At 40.4% G+C, this 19,063-nt stretch overlaps 1 protein-coding gene and 1 long non-coding RNA gene across 12 annotated transcripts in view; one reads left to right on the top strand and one right to left on the bottom strand.

Moving 5' to 3' along the window:
* Positions 1–1,679: 1,679 nt before the first annotated feature.
* Positions 1,680–8,850, top strand: LOC308596357. Its single transcript, XR_014012487.1, has 2 exons — positions 1,680–1,872; positions 6,008–8,850. It is a non-coding gene; the product is annotated as an uncharacterized lncRNA (long non-coding RNA).
* Positions 6,742–19,063, bottom strand: part of OSBPL8 (oxysterol binding protein like 8) — a 73,016-nt gene continuing 60,694 nt past the window's right edge. For all 11 annotated transcript variants that reach the window (XM_081211219.1, XM_081211223.1, XM_081211222.1 and 8 more), the window contains 8 exons: positions 17,991–18,088; positions 14,859–14,948; positions 14,231–14,367; positions 13,755–13,940; positions 13,360–13,447; positions 12,547–12,646; positions 12,180–12,282; positions 6,742–11,027 (listed from right to left, as the gene is read on the bottom strand). In XM_081211219.1, the coding sequence (XP_081067345.1) occupies positions 10,892–11,027; positions 12,180–12,282; positions 12,547–12,646; positions 13,360–13,447; positions 13,755–13,940; positions 14,231–14,367; positions 14,859–14,948; positions 17,991–18,088 (938 nt within the window). In that variant the 3' untranslated portion in view covers positions 6,742–10,891. The remainder of the gene's footprint in view (positions 11,028–12,179; positions 12,283–12,546; positions 12,647–13,359; positions 13,448–13,754; positions 13,941–14,230; positions 14,368–14,858; positions 14,949–17,990; positions 18,089–19,063) is intronic.

The following is a 19,063-nucleotide window of genomic DNA, read 5'->3' as shown; positions in this document are numbered from 1 at the left end:
CCGGAGGCCTTCCTCCTGGGCTTTGTCGGCCAGAAAGTGTTAAAGAAGGACAGAACTTTCTTTATGTATGCAACCACAGCAGCAAGAATACTTATCGCAAAATATTGGAAGACACAAGATTTGCCCACACTGGAAGAGTGGCAGACGCAATTGATGGACTACATGGAACTGGATGAAATGACTGGCAGAATCCGAGACTTGGGAGAAGAAACAATGGAAGAGGACTGGAAAAAATTTAAGGACTATTTACAAAAATATTATAAGTTATATGAATGTTAAGAATTTGCATGATTTGGAAAATCTAGCTTCAGCAATCAGGATTTGGAGATACAGAAATCTAAGTTATAAGTATGAAAGGGTTAAAGTTTAAAGTAATATTATATCTAATTTAAGGTATAAGTGAATTGATAATAAGTATCTTAAACTTAAAATATAATATTTGAGAAGTACAAAGGAATGCACAAAACAAGGTAATAATTTGCTGATATTTTTATTGTAAAGAATGCAGGGTGAGGGAGATGTGGGGAAGTCCGGTTGGTTATGAAAAAATGTCTTAGAATGTTGGATTTTTTTCTTCTTTTTTCTGTTTTCTGTTACTTTTTTCTTATATCTGACTTTATATCTGTATCTGAAAAACGTAATAAAAAATATTATAAAAAATGGTCTGAAGCTCAACATCAAAAAAACGAAGATCATGGCCACTGGGCCCATCACCTCCTGGCAAATAGAAGGGGGGGAAATGGAGGCAGTGAGAGATTTTACTTTCTTGGGCTCCATGATCACTGCAGATGGTGACAGCAGTCACGAAATTAAAAGATGCCTGCTCCTTGGGAGAAAGGCGATGGCAAACCTAGACAGCATCTTAAAAAGCAGAGACATCACCTTGCCAACAAAGGTCCGTATATTTAAAGCCATGGTTTTCCCAGTAGTGATGTATGGAAGTGAGAGCTGGACCATAAAGAAGGCTGATCGCCGAAGAATTGATGCTTTTGAATTATGGTGCTGGAGGAGACTCTTGAGAGTCCCATGGACGGCAAGAAGATCAAACCTATCCATTCTGAAGGAAATCAGCCCTGAGTGCTCACTGGAAGGACAGATCGTGAAGCTGAGGCTCTAATACTTTGGCCACCTCATAAGAGAAGACTCCTTGGAAAAGACCCTGATGTTGGGAAAGATTGAGGGCACAAGGAGAAGGGGACGACAGAGGACGAGATGGTTGGACAGTGTTCTCGAAGCTACCAGCATGAGTCTGACCAAACTGCGGGAGGCAGTGGAAGACAGGAGTGCCTGGCGTGCTCTGGTCCATGGGGTCACGAAGAGTCGGACACGACTAAACAACTAAACAACAAATGTACCCAAGAAGGCAGTCAAACTTTTCTTTTCTGGGACTGATATGAGTAATTTCAAAGGAGAAAACTGTTTTTGATCCTTTGATGGAAAGCAGACTTACTTGCATCCTTGTTTTGTTCCTGCCTTATGATTCTGCTAGCATGAAGCTCGTAGAATTTTGATTATATCCACATTGTTGGAGTTTCCTATATCGGTGTGCAATGGTCCCCTGACTTATATTGCTCATTTCAGAACCGAGGCAGAAGATTTAACACCGCAGCGGTTTCCGCTTCAAAACAATTGTGAATGCAGATGATAACAGATGGGAGTGTTCCTCCCGAGTGCATGTTTGTGCCAGATATCCTCGTTACAGCTTGTTCTGAATTGCCTAGATTTCAAGAGCTGCTTAATTCCAGTGAAGGTGAAGAAACAAATAGGATGCTATATGAAAGGCAGACTCTGTGCATCCTAATGAATTTGCTCTGCTTATGTAGAGAAGAAGGATAAGTGACAGCTCAGATGGGCAGGCAAAGAGGCTGCTTGGTAAGTAGAATGAAAATTTTCGAAAGGCTGCTCTTCTCCTGAGAGTAATAAAGAAAACAGAGGGGCAGCAGAATTTAATGAGAGGCTTCCCTTCTTAGATCTGATAACTGGGAGGAAGGGATGTAACACATTTGCTAACCCAGCCAGTGAAGAAGGCATGGCCTATGTGGGGTTAACACCTATTTGCTTCAAAAGCCAGGCGATTCAGCTGCAGGATGGCATTTGCTGGGACACTGGCAAACAACGGGAAGAGGAACTTACATACACCCAGTGCTTTTTTCTAGGGGGGGGGACACGGGTACGCATACCCTTAAAAATTTTGTGAACCTAGGTTTGACCTCACTGAGGGGCAGTATTTCAATATGAGTAGAAAAATGAGAGTACCCCTAAACATATTTTTTAAGAAAAAAAGCACTGCATACACCTTTGCCCTGCTGTGGTGACTACTGTACAGTTGTCTGTTTTATTGTGTATTAAATATATGGTAAGCTGCCTCAAAAAACTTTGGTTAGAAGGCAGGGCATAAATACTGCTAAATTTTAAATTTAGTTTTTTATTGTATAGTTTTACATTTTTTATTGCTGTGAACCACTTTGATATATATATTTTAATGGCATAGCAGTATACAATTTTAAATGAATAAATAATAAACTACTGCTGAATCTTCATTGCTCAACTCCATAGGCCACACACACACACACTAGATGGGGAAATCCAAATCAATTTAGCATATTTCATCAAATAACATGCCTTCAAAAAGGAAATAAATAATGTCCCCTCTCCTGAACAAAAGGGGCACTGATGCCTGCCATTAATTAGCAGATAGGTACTGCAGGCGTGATAGGGGTTTCCCCCCCTTTAATGCCTGTCAGAGACTGGCTGGATACTGAGGAGTGGGAACTGGGAGAAGGGAGGTTGGATCCTGACTTGGAAGAAGGGATCAGTGATGTGGGGGAGCCTGTGACAGCCAGGAGACAAGAGCCAGAGGCAGGAGAAGCTGCAGGACTGGAGAGTGAAGAATGGGCGCAGAAGTAGGGGAAGATAGGTCAGGCTGGTGTAAAGGCTTCCACCCCTCCTCCTCCTCCTCCTGCTGCTGCCCCCAACTTCACTGCTCCACTGTCTCCTAGGACCAGGCGAGAACTGAAGAGGGAGAAGCAGTAGCAGGTTACACGCAGGCGTAGTCTTTGCCTGCTTGCGCGCAGCTCGGATGAGGGAAATACATAAGCTAAATAAAAAAGGTACAGTATTTATAAAATGTGTCCAGATCTGTTGATTATCTTCCAAGAGCACCGCTGACTTTGAGGCAAAGCTCACTAAGTGTTCCTTTTCTGCACCCTCTAGATGTTTTTCAAATGTTTAGCGGCATATCAGCAGTTGCCAGCATTTGGTAACCGGCACTGCTTTGCATAGCAAGACAGACAGCAATGTAACAGCAACTCAAAGATACCCCCTACTGGCAAAACAGAGCTTCCTTGTGGGAATTGCTCTGGATATTGCTTTTACAATTATCTTACTTTAAGTGCATATGCATGGATGTTTCCATTCCAGCTATTTTTCTGGGGAGTGGCTGCTGTGAGTTTGGAACTGGCATCTTTTGTTACTACTGCTGTATAAGGATGCATGTACAAATGGTTCATTCTCATCCATTCCTGCTAAATATTCATACTTTGATATAGCTTGGTAAGCCTTCCAGACATGGCCATTTTCAGGTCTTTTAGCACTGAGTACATAGGATCATGTTGTAAATCTGCTAAGGACAGAGCAGTAAAGGAGAACTTCTGATTATCTGTGTATGCACATACTATTTTCCTAGCAGATTTAACTCTCCTAGTTTTGTTTTGTTTTCTGTTAACACAACAGTGTCTCACTACAGAATACAGTATGTGCTTGAACACTAATTAGAGGCATTGTGTATCTCACTAAATGCTGCTGCGCAACTCTCATGCATACCTTGCGATTTTCATACTTTCTCCTTACAGCCCTGAGTCATATCTATCATTCTGACCATTTTCTGTAGCATTTTCAGTGCTCTGGAAAGCACAAGCACTTTGCTCAAGAGCACAAAATACCAACCCAAAGCAAGTAACAGAGTGCAGCTGAAGAGCAGGCCACTTCATCAAACCAACCCAAACACTTCTCTTAGCAGCAGGCAGTAGAAGCTGGCAAAATCCTGAGGTAGTTCCATAGTAAACATTGCCCTAATAATAATAATAATTTATTATTTGTACCCCTACCATCTGAGTTGCCCCAGCCACTAAGAAGCCTAGGAAGGCCTGAACAATTAATTTCCTGTGACTTGCAAAAAGCTCTCCTCTACTGACAAACACTCTAAAATGGATAAGCCGTACTTTTCTTTTCTTTTACACAGTCATTAACATTTTCCTGTCGTTTCACACCTCATAGTACTATTTCGATGTTATTGTTCTTTGTGTGTTTCATTGGTTTCTGCAGTCCAGATTCGAAAAGCCTAAGACTGATTTTGAGGGGGGCAAATCTCTCCCAGAAAGAGCAGGCTAGATAAGGTTTTGCTCAGTGGGCACATTTCCATCAGTTGGACCAAGACCTGAGAAACTAGGGTTCAAATCCCAATGAAACTCACTGGGTGACCCTGGGCCAGTAACTGCCTCTCAGCCTAACCTACCTTGTTGTTGTTGTTTTTTAGATTTATATACCACCCTTTATCAAAAGCTCCCAGGGCAGTAGACAACATTAGAAACATCTTTTAAGGAACATAATAGCATAATAATAAAGAGCATAATAATAAAATAATCATAACAGTCGTCGACGTCCCCTTAAATAGACCATAGATTATTTAATGGCTGAAGGTCTGGGTAAAGAGGAATGTGTTTTCCTGGCGCCTAAAGACATGTAATGGAGCCAGGCGATTCTCTCTGCGAGGAGCATTCCACAGATGGGGAGCCACCACTCAAAAGGCCCGTTCTCATGTTGCCACCCTCCAAAATACCAGGCAGGGTTCAAGGATCCTTTCAATTGCAACAAATTAAATTAATGCCACCTGCCCTCCACAATGAGGGGTAGGGATGGAAAGAAAGGCAAACATGGAACTTTACCCCACACCCTTTTGCAAGATTCCTGTATATAAACCTTTATATAAACCTTTTAAAGGTATATAAACCTTTAAAAGCCTGGTGATGACAAGACTCCCGTCCTGACAATGTGGAGTCTCTTCAGGATTTGCACCCCAGGCCTTTGCTTTGAAAGCCTGCTGGTTGGATAGCAGCACTGCAGCACTTGCGTTGAAAAATGGTGGGAGCACTGGTGATTTATTGTAAATATTATTGATGATTTTGTTGTTGTTATTTCTTAGTACTATATATGCAGTGCTTTTTTCTAAAAATAAAAAAACAATATATTTAGGGGTACTTTCATTTTGACTCAAGAAAGCCACCATTTTATAGTTCAAATCAGGGGAAATAAATACAGTAAATGGACAAAAGTACAAAGAACATGCATTACTCATATTGAAATACTGCCCCTCAATGAGGCCAAACTTTCATCAGTAAAACACTACACATCCATATACCACACTGCTTCACACATTAAACGCTCGCTTCCGCCTGAGACTCAGGAAACACCGTGACAGGGAATGAGGCCGTCATCAGGGGTAGCAATGGAAGTGACGATTCACCGTGCTAGCGAAGAAACGAATTTTTTTAAAAAAGTTTCTTGTCCTGTTAAGAGTCAAAAAAGGTTTAGGGGTGTGCACCCCTCTGCATCCCCCCAGAAAAAAGCACTGTATATGTTTCTCTGACCGTTATTGTTTTAATATTATGTAAAATGACGCTATAAGTGAATGCTTATGGGTTTGTTTTCGGAGGCTGTATTAAATTTTACTTACTTAAAAAAATGATTAGTATTATGAGTTTTTCATCATATAACAGCAAGCAAAGGGATGTTTGCAATGTTAGTAATGATTTACTTTCTTGTATAATAGCATGACTTTTCTTGGTTCCTCAGCGATCCAATTTGTTACAAAGGTTGGTTATTATTATTTAATGTACTGCTGTTATAAAAACTAAATAAAAATAATTACTTAAAAAAAAAGCAGCAGCAGCCAGGTCGGAGTACTACATTTCCAAATTGCCTATTCTTCAACCTTTTTACAACAAACCAGGCTCTTGAGCTTCCACGCTGTCGTCTTCCAGCCCAGTTAACTTCTGTCCCAGGGGCCGCTGAGGAGGTGGGCAAGATGGCGCCATTATCTCCAAGCACTGCACTGAAGAACTGGAACTTCTAATGCTGGGCTTTCCCCTCGACCCCTCGAGGTACCTATTGCATCCACGTTCGGAGGCTTTGAAATGGTTCTGCTGAAAAATGCCAGAATGGTCTTATTTGAAATGGGGGAGCCATTTGCTTTGGGACAGGTATGGGCCAGCTTCTGGGGGCTAGTGGGGACATTTCAAGTTTTGAGACTGCTGTGGGCTCCAGTCACAAAATGGCATGGCTCGATGCAACATGGCTGCCCAGAAGGAAGGCATGGCACAACGTACAATGAGAGAGTACCTGGCTGAAGCTTGACCGATAATTGTGCTTCCATATCAGAAAAAGGCTTAATCTGTTGAATTTCTGCCTGGCACACAGCTCTTAAAGGCAGGAGAAGCCCATTTTCACCAATTATCAACCCTAAACTAAAGCGTGGCTTAGTGACTAATTCATGTAGGGGTGCACAAGGAGGAGAGGTCTAATGAAGAGGAATATTTCACTGTAGCTTTTCAGTTTTTATATCAATGTGTAGTAGGAGGTTTTTTTTTTTAACTCAATATTTTAACTTTGAATTATAAATGAGTCTTCTCAAGAGTAGCAACGACTTTTAGGTGCTGGTTTCAGCCATACAAAACAACTCAAGTGTACTGTTCTTGATCACAGCTCTTTATTTTATTTCTTCAAGTGTACAAAACTATTGACCAATGGTAGAGCTTTAAATTTACAAATGGCCTTTTGAACAAGTTGGAACTCAGCTGTACATTTAAGCATGCAACACACAATTTCCACTTCTTTTAAAGGAATTACTTGCTTCTCTTATCACACTGCATGCAGCATGATTTTTTTAAAAAAAGAAAACAGTGCAATAATAATGCTACTTTACATGATATGTAGAAACAAAAAACTTTCATGAATAGGGTTTTCTTCTCTCTCTATATATAAAATATGTGCATTAACATTCACATTGTCTGACATAACTTCTTACTTTTCCTTACATATATTGTATGCACTGGATTAACCGCTGGTCTGTACAGCTTTAGTAAAACAGCCCATTTTCAGTTTAAAAAGTGTAACAGTATAAAAATCCAAGCAATGTGTTAAAGTAAAAAAAAAATGTGGTGGGAACTGTGTGAAGCTCAAAAACTAAAGAATGTGAACAAGAGCTCAAGAATAGCAGAATGCTTTATATTTAAAAGTGCTTTCCAGATTTGAGCCAAAGTTTAAATCCACTAAAAGTGTTTTTTGGTTCACACAAGGAAGCTATTTGATTAGAAGTGTTCTTTTCCACAAGCTCCATCAAGAATTGGAGACCTAGTTTTCTTTCAATTCTTAGTAATTTTCCTCCTCACATCCCACACACACTTTTGTTCACAAAAGTTTATTTCCTCAGAATATTTTGACCCATGAAAACCAAAGTGAAGCCAAAATAATCTGTCTGTGACGTTATGATTTTTATTATGGCTATTTTTGTAGTATCACAAACAAAGCATTGCAGCTTCATTGTATAAGAAGACAACACTCCAAAATCTGGAGATCTTGTTGGATCCTAGTCATTACTAATTATTCTAAGAAAAAAATATCTGATGTGTTCTTCAATAAATGTACCATATCTTTTTCAAATTGTTTGTCTGAAAGTTAATATTGGAAATATAGCAACTTCCAAGTTTAATGAATAGATATGGCACAACCTTGACAACATTGTTATCATAAACACACCTCATCTCTGTGTGAATTCCATCAAGGCACTATTACAATACTCAAGTTTCTGATGGCCTGCTCTCAAAAGATGCCCCAAAATTGAGGATACAGTAGAAACATAGCAGTCACAAGAGTTTAGCAGTTAAGTATTCTATTTACAACAGGATAAAAACCATGAAGAAAGAGTTGTTAAAGCAAGTAACTACCATCGTGGTAGATGAGATGAATGTATTTAACTCTCATTCCATTTCATTAACATTGAATTGGCAAGAAGTTTTTCCCCAAAGGCACAGGAGGGCAGTGAACTGTAACATCCTTTGATACATACAGATTAGCTGTTAGAATGAACTTTTCATGAAAAGGAAGCATGCTGTACTCCTATAAGGGATGCTTAATAGTTAAAAACTAACCTAACACGTGAGTTACAAGTTTTTGTGTATTGCCAGAACTCTATTTACTACTTTACACCCAACACATTTAGTTTCTTTTTAGGTATGTTAATGGTTACATGGCATATTAAAGGCTTATAGTGCATTTCTTTTAAACAAACAGCCATAAATATGGCAGTAACAAGCAATTCTGAATATTTTCTACTTCTGTACATAAAATATACACAACTGAGTGAGAAATCAAGTGCTCTGCTTTAAATACTAAAAATTAACAGGGACGTCATTGCCTTCAGAGTTCTACAAACTGTACAATCAGGGTTTTTAGAACTATGTCCAGAAAACAGTTGGTCTGAAGGAATTTAAGGTCGTATACACAAAGCTAAATATTATATATGAACAAACTAGGCCTATAATCAACCACATAGTATAAAAAAAATGAATCAGGCAATAAATTCCTTTGTTTTGCTCACACAAGGAATTCTGTAAAGGAGCAAAGCAGGAATTTAAATTTTAAGAGCTGTGCTTTTTATATTTGAGACAGGAGAAGACAGGACTCTTGTGATTTAACTTTGCCACAGAAAGTTTTCTTAAAAGCAAATAAATAAAGAAATGCCCCAAAGAATAAAGCAATTGAATACGTTTTCCAGCTCTACCAAAAAAATGCACGGACAGACATGTGCGAGCAGGCAGAAATAGAATATATTAGGTATGCACATTAAGCAGACGGGGCGAAAGTCCAGTGAAAGCAAGTTAACTTAACAGTTTTGACCACTGGGTATTGCAGTGTATGAACAGCTAGTTGTCCCAAATGCTCACTAATACATATATATCAACCTCAGCATAAATATTTGGTGGTGCTACTGTCACCGGAGATCTTTTACCAATTTGTATTTGTAACTATGACAGCATCCCAGGCAATCTGTAAAGCATCCAGCTAGGCAGACTGAACTGCCTGCTACAACCACATTAAATCTTAACTTTTGATTTGCAGCACTAGAAACCTGTTAATACACTGTTATGGAATTGTGTGTTAAGTGTGCACTATTTGATGCGTATTTAAAGATGAATTTTAAAATTTGGATTTGGCAAAAAGTCCACAAGGCAGAACAAAAGGGAAAGAAAGACAGGCAAGACCAGGATGGGAAGCCTGTCCAAATATTGCTGGACTCTTAACTCTTCACTTTTACAGTCAGTAATGATGGGAGTTAAGAGTTCAACAACATCTGGAGGGCCACAGGTTGTCCATCTTGGGCTGGACATATGCAAATATTAAACCAGAATGAGCTGAATCCAGGATATCTTCCTCTGCTTAAGTTGTTTTAGACTACATAACAAAAGTAGTAAATTGACAGCTTCTTATATAACATTTGACTGCTAAATCGATCGACAGCGTGCCACATACACATGTCTTACTGAAAGAATTTATATTTGCTGTAAAATAAGATCACTGAAAATTGGGACATCCTACTTTTCCGCATGTTGCCTTGAATCTTAAATTCGTACTATATATGTCATGTAAACTAGCAGAATAGCAGGACTAAAAATTGGTTTTGAACAGATTTGTCTTTTGGAAATTTGAATGCATCCAGTAAGATTTGAAGACTGGGTTTTTTTCATTTACAATGAGTGCTAGGATCTAGGCCCCCTCAAAGCGAATGTTAATAAACAGCACTGTGTGGGAATTACCTGGCTTCTGGGATTTATTCTTGAAACGCTGAGGTTGCTACCCAAGACTGTATATTATAGCATAACTGTTCAGACACAATTACATTCAGATGGCTCAAATGGCGCCATTAAACCCAATGTATGTTTTGAAAACCATGCTGATGCTTCATTACCCTAGAAAGTCTTTTCTGGTATCAAACAGAACAGTTTTTCCACCCCAACAGTAACCACGGCTTCCACTGTCTGCACCTCAACATAATGAGTTTCTGAAACTGTTCACTGTATAATACAGCACCTTGCAATTTGCCAACAAACGATGCTGTTTTGGAAGAATTGAATTGAATGTTGCTGAGCACACAAAGCTCTCTCTTTGGACTGTTGTAATGGTATTTCTCCAAAATTCACTAATGTGATCAATGGAATTCCATTTTCATAAACTAAGGAAAACTGCAGATAAGTAACAATCACAGAAATGTGCGATTAATGAAATGTTGGACTAATTGCGTAAACATCTTTTAATGGCAATGAACAACTGAGTAGTTTAATCTTTTTACCACTATTAAGTTTCCAAATGAGTATCACTGGATATAATTTTCCTAATGAATGTATGAAGACCATAATTCCCACTAAACTCTGAAGACGTTTTAGGTTAGAATTCACTTGTTTTGTAAATATGACCACTGGAGATTATATGATTACAGTGAAGAAAGATATGTGTTTTTGAATTCCCAGACTGCTATATTCTGTACTGGTGTTTATCAGAGCAGTCTACAACACTTTAGAATATGCAAGGCAGTTATCCAGCGTTTTAAAGATGCAAAGAGAAAGGTACTGGTATGTAAGCATTGTCCATGTCATCTGGATAGGACGGAATATAACGGACATTGCTCCATGTGAGCACAGCCTTTTAAGGCCAAGACTTAAATCTTCTGTGTCCCTGTGTTTTAGATAATATTGCCTTATTTGACGCCAAACCAAGATGAAAATATGGTCCCACGAAGAACATGATATTTCCACTTCATATATTCATCTGTCCAGTCATTCTATTTAAACCAGTAATTGATTGCAAGCTGCAGGAGAATCATCAGTAAAATGAAGACATAGTGCTTGAAGTTAAAGAAGTTATTATCTGGAGTCTGTGAGCTTGAAGTCATTCTGGTTCTTAGAGCTGTGATGTCTCTGCAAAAATGTATGAACAAAAGAGGTGAATTCAAAAGGTTGCTAATTCTGAAATCACCACCACAGAAGTTATTAAAATATCACATACTAAATACATGGCAATTAGATCAGGATTTGTTCCAGCTATTTTAGAAATTACTACAGTACTGATTTTCACCAGCATCAGAGGCCACAATTAGAGCCTTGGGATGAAACCCCAAGATCTAAAAATGGGGGACCAAAGGGGGTGGGGTTCACTTTAGAGCTGGCACAAATATGTGGGCCCAACTTCTACAAGCTCCAACAGTGAAATATTTGGAAATTTCTGCTCCAAAGTAACTTTTGCAAAAGCATATATTTGGCTATTTGGGGCATGATTAAAGCAAAAGACAACTGTTTTAGGGATGGTAAAAACTGAACAAAATGACTGATGCTCTAAGAAATGCTCCTATACAGTTGCCATTAATTTCAAAGGGATTTGGCAAGAAACACACATTAGGTCGACTCCTTATTTAGAAAGCTAAAACAGTGTCACATTTTTGGTCTGTGAATCTTTAATGTGTTTCAGTAGGAGATCTATCAACTAAAGTTTTAGTTAATCTACCATAATAATAATAATATAGAAATTTCTGGTAATCCACTTCTTCAATGTGGAAGATTAGACCTAGATATTAACTCTCATGCCATAGACAAAAATGCCTGATAACTATTCTTAAGAACGTAAGAGATCTTATGATCGAATGTTGTCTTGTTTTGGCCAAGACAAACACAAGAAACAAAACAGAGGATGAATATTGTGCAGATCTAAAGGATGCACTGAGGCACCTGAGACAAGTACTCCATGAAACAAACATGGAATTTTCCTACTACTGAACAAAACACGGGTAGAGACACAATAAAACTAGTGAATTCCTGGTCCATTCCTGGTCCACCCCACAAGTACAAAGAAACTGGTTAAAGAAAGTTCGGAGATTATATTGCGTTCATTTAAGAAACCGGTCATGCCTCACTAAAGAAGTCTGATTTACACCTTTGAGAACTGATGACCCACGAGGATGATTTGATATAATGTATTTATTTAGCAGTTGATTCACATATATATAAGTGGCGTTTTTTATTTTGAACAAAGCACTTGCGGTAAAAACAGACAGAAAAACTTTCAAAAATACACACCTTCTAATGTCCTCTTGCGTCTCTCTTATAGATTCAATGGCACTTTGCAGTTCACCAAGGTCTAGCGTCTTCTTTCGGATTCTTGCACTGTGTTTGTGTTGCCCTTCAGAAGTAATTCAAATAATGCAAGATAGGTTAAAGAATGGAAATCTTTAAAGGCGGTAAATGCTTTTAGTTCACCAAACAAAATCACGCAACTTTTCTCTTTTTCTGCCTTTCATAACTCAGGACAAAAATACTGTTCCCAATCCTAAAATAAATGCACCGTTTTACAACACAACCTCTTTAGTCTAAAGGAGAATGAAGTAAAGGCATGTAACTACTACTGCATTCTATCCGAAAAGAAAAATGGATAGTGTGAACTTACCTTCACTACCAGAGGAGTCCTGATTATCAGGTTCTGGCGATGAGAAGCCACTCTCCCCTTTCTTCGATTTTGCAGACCTCTTTATTTTTGCAACACTAACCTGCAATTCATAAGACTTATCTGCTCAGTAACAAGACAGATAAAACACTTGCTGTGACAACCTGCTTTGATATTAGAAAAAGGTTCAGTCTGTTCATAATTTTGACGAGGCATTGTGCTCTTTAGAGTGGTCTCTGTAAGGCTGGAGGGATTGACTCTGGTTGTTGTGAACTTTGTGGGGTGGAAGAAACATCTGACCATGTTATATGAGACTGTTTGAGGTATATGAACGAAAGAGAGCCTCTGTTTCACAGGTTTAGTGATCTGGGTACTGTTAATCTGTTCTTAAGGGCTGCTCTTTGAGACCAAAACCTCTGGGGCTTGGTGTTGGAGATTCTATGGATATTTTTGAGAGATACAAGGATTTATAAAAGAATGTGAAGGAAGTGAAATAATACTGTTTCAAGTAATGGGGCCTTTCCTTTTGGCCTTGCAATACCATTAAACCCAGGGAGAAGGAGGAGAAATCAACAACCAGCTTTCATGTTTGAAATGCAAGGTAAGGATGGGAAGGAGTTATGCTGACTGCCATTTAGCTTCTTCAGTTCTGCTAACAGTGAACTTTCCTTGCTTATCCTCAGGTAAGAAGGAAGGATTTCATTACAGTTTTAATCTCTCCAAGGCAACTGGCCATGAGACAAATATTGGACTCTGCATTCTAAAGGATAATCTGCTGTTTTTTACTTGCCCATGTAATATCATACAAGAGCTTACCATTGGTGTCCGATGTCTGACTTTTGTTTGGATAGCACAATCTTTTTCAAACTGTATCATATCATTCAGTGGATCCCAAGGTCTTGTGCTGTGGGCAACAGAGAATGGACACAGTGCAAGTTAAGTAAGTCTACTCAAAAAGAGGGAAAAAATCATCCTGTTTCTTTTCAAAATGCAAGGTACTAGCATTTCATGAAGATCAAGAATGGAATATGCATCTTGTCTGATCTGGAGGGTCTCTTCATCTAAAGAAAAACATTATCTGATATATCTGCAAGAAGGATCATATTACCAGTCAGACTACATACTATAGCCAACTATGTAGTATGTGACAAGCTGTTTCAAAATTGTTTGCTAGTATCCCAAGTAGAAAGGGAAAGCAAACCAAAACTTACTCTGCAAATCTGTAGTTCCATTCCCCTGTGAGTGGATCTGGCTCAAACAGTTTGCATACCCACTCTTCATCTGCAAGTTTCCTTTCTTTGGCAGCCTTTCTCTGTGCTTCTTCAAGAATACATTTCTCCTGAGTTGCTTCCGATTGGTCTTTGTTATTTATAGCTCGGGTCACATGTTGCCAAAGTCTAGCACATACAAGTAATACAACTGTTAAGAATCAGACACTGGTCCAAATATATTCATTGCAAGTTTATTTCTGCTGTATCATCTGAACAAAACTTACAATTACCACATAAGCTTGATTTCAATTTGTTACCTATTTTAGAAATTATTTCTCCAATTTACTCCAACTCAAGTTCCTGTATTTTTTGCTGCACTATGTTTTTCACCCTCCACCCTTCCTGCTTCCAGCCATTAGCTGCATGATGCTTGCTATGTATTAATCTATAAGAAAACAGGTTTAATATGAACTTACTTCTCTGACTCAAAGTCACCTTGCTCCTCAAACTTCACTGTGTATCTTCTTAATCTGCGCTGTCTGATCTCGGGTGTTGGATTCCAGAATGTCTCTGAAACATCTGTCTTTTTGTCCCTAATAATAACTTCACTGTCCTGTAATGTTTAACATATTAGATTACTTTGTAGTCAAAGAGTAAACAATCTTACAAAGTCAATAAGAACAAAGACTTCCTTCAGAAAGTCACTTTTTGCAACCATGAGGTTTGTTTTGCCAGTTTGGCATACGTGGTTGGGGACAATTTAAAGTCAAATCTGAAAATAGATCTCTTATTTCAGCAAGAGGAACTTGATTTAAGGGAACCTGATTTACTTTCAGTCAGGTTTTGACCTCAGATGCAGTACTTCTGCAAAACTTTTTGCTACCAATGGAATCTAGAAAACAAAGAATCGGAAGTGAAAGTTCAAATTTTTGAAAGGCCTCTGAAAAGGTACAATAAATATTTGATGTGAATGGCAATTAGGGTAATCAAAGGGGGATGGGGGGGAATGTGTCATTCTTAACAGAATTATGTACCAATAATTCAATGAATGTAAGAGAAATTTTAAAGGGCTACCCAACAATTGAAAATAAACATGCTACTCACCCAGTGGCCTTCCAGAGTAGCTAGCACTTCTTTTCCAAGTTTAATTTTCCCCATTATCTGATTAACACTGTCATTGCTGCCCAAAAATGGCTATTAAAGAAAAAAGATTAGATGCTTGATAATGCTGTGTAGAACTTTATAAGATAATGTCTCAGTTAACACATTGCATTATGCCAATATTTTAAAACAAATGATGGGTTTAACGTAAAAGTTCCCATAGTGCTCCTTCCTTACACCTATTGTGCTGAAGATGAAGTAAGCCAAAGGGAGGCTTGCCACGTCTTCTGAACCCAGGCACGTGGCGGAAACCAGTATTTGTTCTACTGCTTGTGGTTTGTTTGGTGGGAAACCAAAAGCTCATGTTCAGAGGACACAACAAGCCAGATTCTGGCATCTTTGGTCTGCAGAAAATGACAGCAGTAGGAGAGAAGTTCTTTGGGAACTTCTGAGCAGTGTGCACCAGCATGCTGCTCATTCACATCAATGTACTGTTTATTTAAAGTAGGGTTTTGTGTGACAAGCAAATTACCGTATTTTTCGTTCTATAGGACGCACATTTTCCCCTCCAAAAATTAAGGGGAAATGTGTGTGCGTCCTATAGAGCGAATGCAGGCTGCGCCGCTAAGCCAAAAGCCAGAACAGGAAGACGGAGCACTGCGGAGCGCTCCGTCTCGCTGCTCTAGCTTGGGGACGGCTGCGCGCAAACCTCTCCAGGACAGCGGGGTGCCTTCACCTCGCTGTCCTGCAGAAGCTAGCAAAGCTGTTCCCAAGCCAGAACAGCGAGACGGAGGGCTCCGTCTCGCTGCTCTAGCTTGGGGATTGCTGCGCGCAAACCTCTCAAGGGCAGCGGGGTGCCTTCACCTCGCTGTCCTGCAGAAGCTAGCAAAGCTGTTCCCAAGCCAGAACAGCGGGACGGAGGGCTCCGTCTCGCTGCTCTAGCTTGGGGATTGCTGCGCGCAAACCTCTGCAGGGCAGCGGGGTGCCTTCACTCCGCTGTCCTGCAGAAGCTAGCAAGGCTGTTCCCAAGCCAGAACAGCGAGACGGAGGGCTCCGTCTCGCTGCTCTAGCTTGGGGATTGCTGTGCACAAACCTCTCAAGGTCAGCGGGGTGCCTTCACTCCGCTGTCCTGCAGAAGCTAGCAAGGCTGTTCCCAAGCCAGAACAGCGAGACGGAGGGCTCCGTCTCGCTGCTCTAGCTTGGGGATTGCTGCGCACAAACCTCTCCAGGGCAGCGGGGTGCCTTCACCTCGCTGTCCTGCAGAAGCTAGCAAAGCTGTTCCCAAGCCAGAACAGTGAGACGGAGGGCTCTGTCTCGCTGCTCTAGCTTGGGAACAGCTGCGCGCAAACCTCTCCAGGGCAGCGGGGTGCCTTTACCTCGCTGTCCTGCAGAAGCTAGCAAAGCTGTTCCCAAGCCAGAACAGTGAGATGGAGGGCTCCGTCTCGCTGCTCTAGCTTGGGAACGGCTGAACGCAAACCTCTCCAGGGCAGCGGGGTGCCTTCACCTCACTGTCCTGCAGAAGCTAGCAAAGCTGTTCCCAAGCCAGAACAGTGAGACGGAGGGCTCCGTCTCGCTGCTCTAGCTTGGGGATTGCTGCGCGCAAACCTCTGCAGGGCAGCGGGGTGCCTTCACCCCACTGTCCTGCAGAAGCTAGCAAGGCTGTTCCCAAGCCAGAACAGCGAGACGGAGGGCTCCGTCTCGCTGCTCTAGCTTGGGGATTGCTGCGCGCAAACCTCTCCAGGGCAGCGGGGTGCCTTCACCCCACTGTCCTGCAGAAGCTAGCAAGGCTGTTCCCAAGCCAGAACAGCGAGACGGAGGGCTCCGTCTCGCTGCTCTAGCTTGGGGATTGCTGCGCGCAAACCTCTCCAGGGCAGCGGGGTGCCTTCACCCCGCTGTCCTGCAGAAGCTAGCAAGGCTGTTCCCAAGCCAGAACAGCGAGACGGAGGGCTCCGTCTCGCTGCTCTAGCTTGGGGATTGCTGCGCGCAAACCTCTCCAGGGCAGCGGGGTGCCTTCACCCCGCTGCCCTGCAGAAGCTAGCAAAGCTGTTCCCAAGCCAGAACAGCAAGAGGGAGGGCTCCGTCTCGCTGCTCTAGCTTGGGGATTGCTGTGCACAAACCTCTGCAGGGCAGCGGGACGCTGCGCTCCAAAGGCTTCAGGGATCTTTGAGGCTGGCGGTGGGGGAAAGCAGCGCTTCGCCCCACCGCCAGCCCCACAAGCTCTGGTGAATGTACCTTGAACGCACCTTGTTTTAGAGGGGGAGAACAAGAAAAAAAAATTTTCCCTGTTCTCCCCCTAATATGGTCCGGTGCGTCCTATGATCCGGTGCGTCCAATGGAGCGAAAAATACGGTAGGCTACTAAAAGCTGCTAAGAGGTTTCTGAAATGTCAGCCTAACGTATTTCAAAGATAATATCTGTCATCATTCCCCCAGAACTAAGTAGAATCAAATACTGAACTCTTCTTCCATTCCTTGAGAAATATCTGAAGAAAATTATCCACAAAGAAAAATTATGCTGGAAGTGCATAGAACACATCATGACTAGAGCAACTAATAACTATGGCACTATATCTGAGCTACAGAAGTATTAAATTTACTACTTTATTTTTATTTAAATCAGTGCTAGGGGAATCTATGGCCTCTGGATGCTGTTGGACTACGGTTCCCATAATCCCTGGTGTCCAACACCATCTGGGAGGCAGCAGGTTCCCCATCTCTGGGTAAAATGAATGGATTAATATAAAAGTCTTGTTTTTCTGCATAGTTTCTAAATAAATGTTATGAACTATTCTGCTGATTAATAAATACAGCTAACTTTGGGTCATATTTTTTAAAAAAAACAGAGAGTGATTTTTTTGCCCAAAACTGTAATATGCTTAGGGTTGTACTGTTTACTGAGAAATACGTCTCACTGAGTTCAATAGGTAAGTGTGAAAAGAATTGCAAGGTACTAGAGGGTTTATTATGATGATTATCACCATCACCACTAATATTCAAAGGTTGCTTCCAGCATTTAAAATATAAACTAGGCCAGTAAAAGAGGTCTCATTTCCTCTGTAGAACCAAAAGAATGAATGCACTACTCTGTATTTTCTAACGCTAAATCCTCTTGTGCCTATAAACAGGTTTGACTAACCTTTAGCTTGAATTCAAGTGCTGCACTGTATCCAGTTTTTTCACATGTGATGCTAACAGTTCCTCCAAGCTCTAAAGTCATTGTGCCATACAGAATTCCTGTTAAGAAAGAACTCGTTTTAATTCTAATTCTGTTACAAAGTTACCTCCATTTTGTACTTCCATTTCTACCTACAGTATAATTAAAGATGGTATACTAAAGCCCATGCCTTTTGTTACATTCCAAGAAAAATTAACTGACGGCAATATGGATAACAAGAGGAAAATTCCACCAACATGGCTAATCCTTTTCTTTAAAAAGCCACTATCTATCAAAGGCTCATAAGCCCTCAAGCAACAAACAAAGTCAGCAGAAATCTTCAGCTGGTTAAATTCAAAAATACTAAAATCTTCACTGGAAGAAGTAATTATTTAGAAGATATTATTTATTCTACTGCTTTATCTTCTCTGCAGACATTCCAATTGTTTATAAGTTCAAATATGCATAACTACTGTGTGATAACCAACAGCACCATATACGGAGTAACTCTGCTGATTTTAATGAGTCTGCTCTGAGTGTGACCAATGTTTGCTATAATTCACTGTATGTAGCACTGTGTCCTTCATTGTCCTGTTCTTAGGTATACAGAGAATGCCCTCCAAATGTCCCAGCACTGTGCAAAGCTCAGTATGACCTACAGCTATCAATTTCTCTCCCCTTGGAGACTCACAACCCTAATATTCTTTTAGAAATGATGCAAACTATCTGGACTGTTCTTTCACAGAGAGGGCTCACTTTTGCATTGAGTAGGAGGGTTTTAGCATATTTTAAGTTCCATCTATCATGTATACCCCATTATTCAATCTTACATGAAATAAAGGACACCGCTGAATGAAGAAGTGGCCTTTGTGCAGCACAACTAAATATTTATTGAAGGATTTTTGCAGACAGAATGTGTCTTCCAAATTAGGGAAGGACCAAATTCCCACAAAAAAAATGATTTTTTTGTATGTGAAAATTGGGTCATACTCTAGTCCATGATTTCTCACGGGCCAAAACAAGCAACAGTTATTTTTTAGCAATCATTTTTCTCC

This window comes from Podarcis bocagei (assembly GCF_964188305.1).
Source record: "Podarcis bocagei genome assembly, chromosome: 10".
NCBI lineage: Eukaryota > Metazoa > Chordata > Lepidosauria > Squamata > Lacertidae > Podarcis > Podarcis bocagei.
Note: the sequence above shows the minus strand (reverse complement) of the source record. Positions and strands in the feature narration are given on the sequence as shown.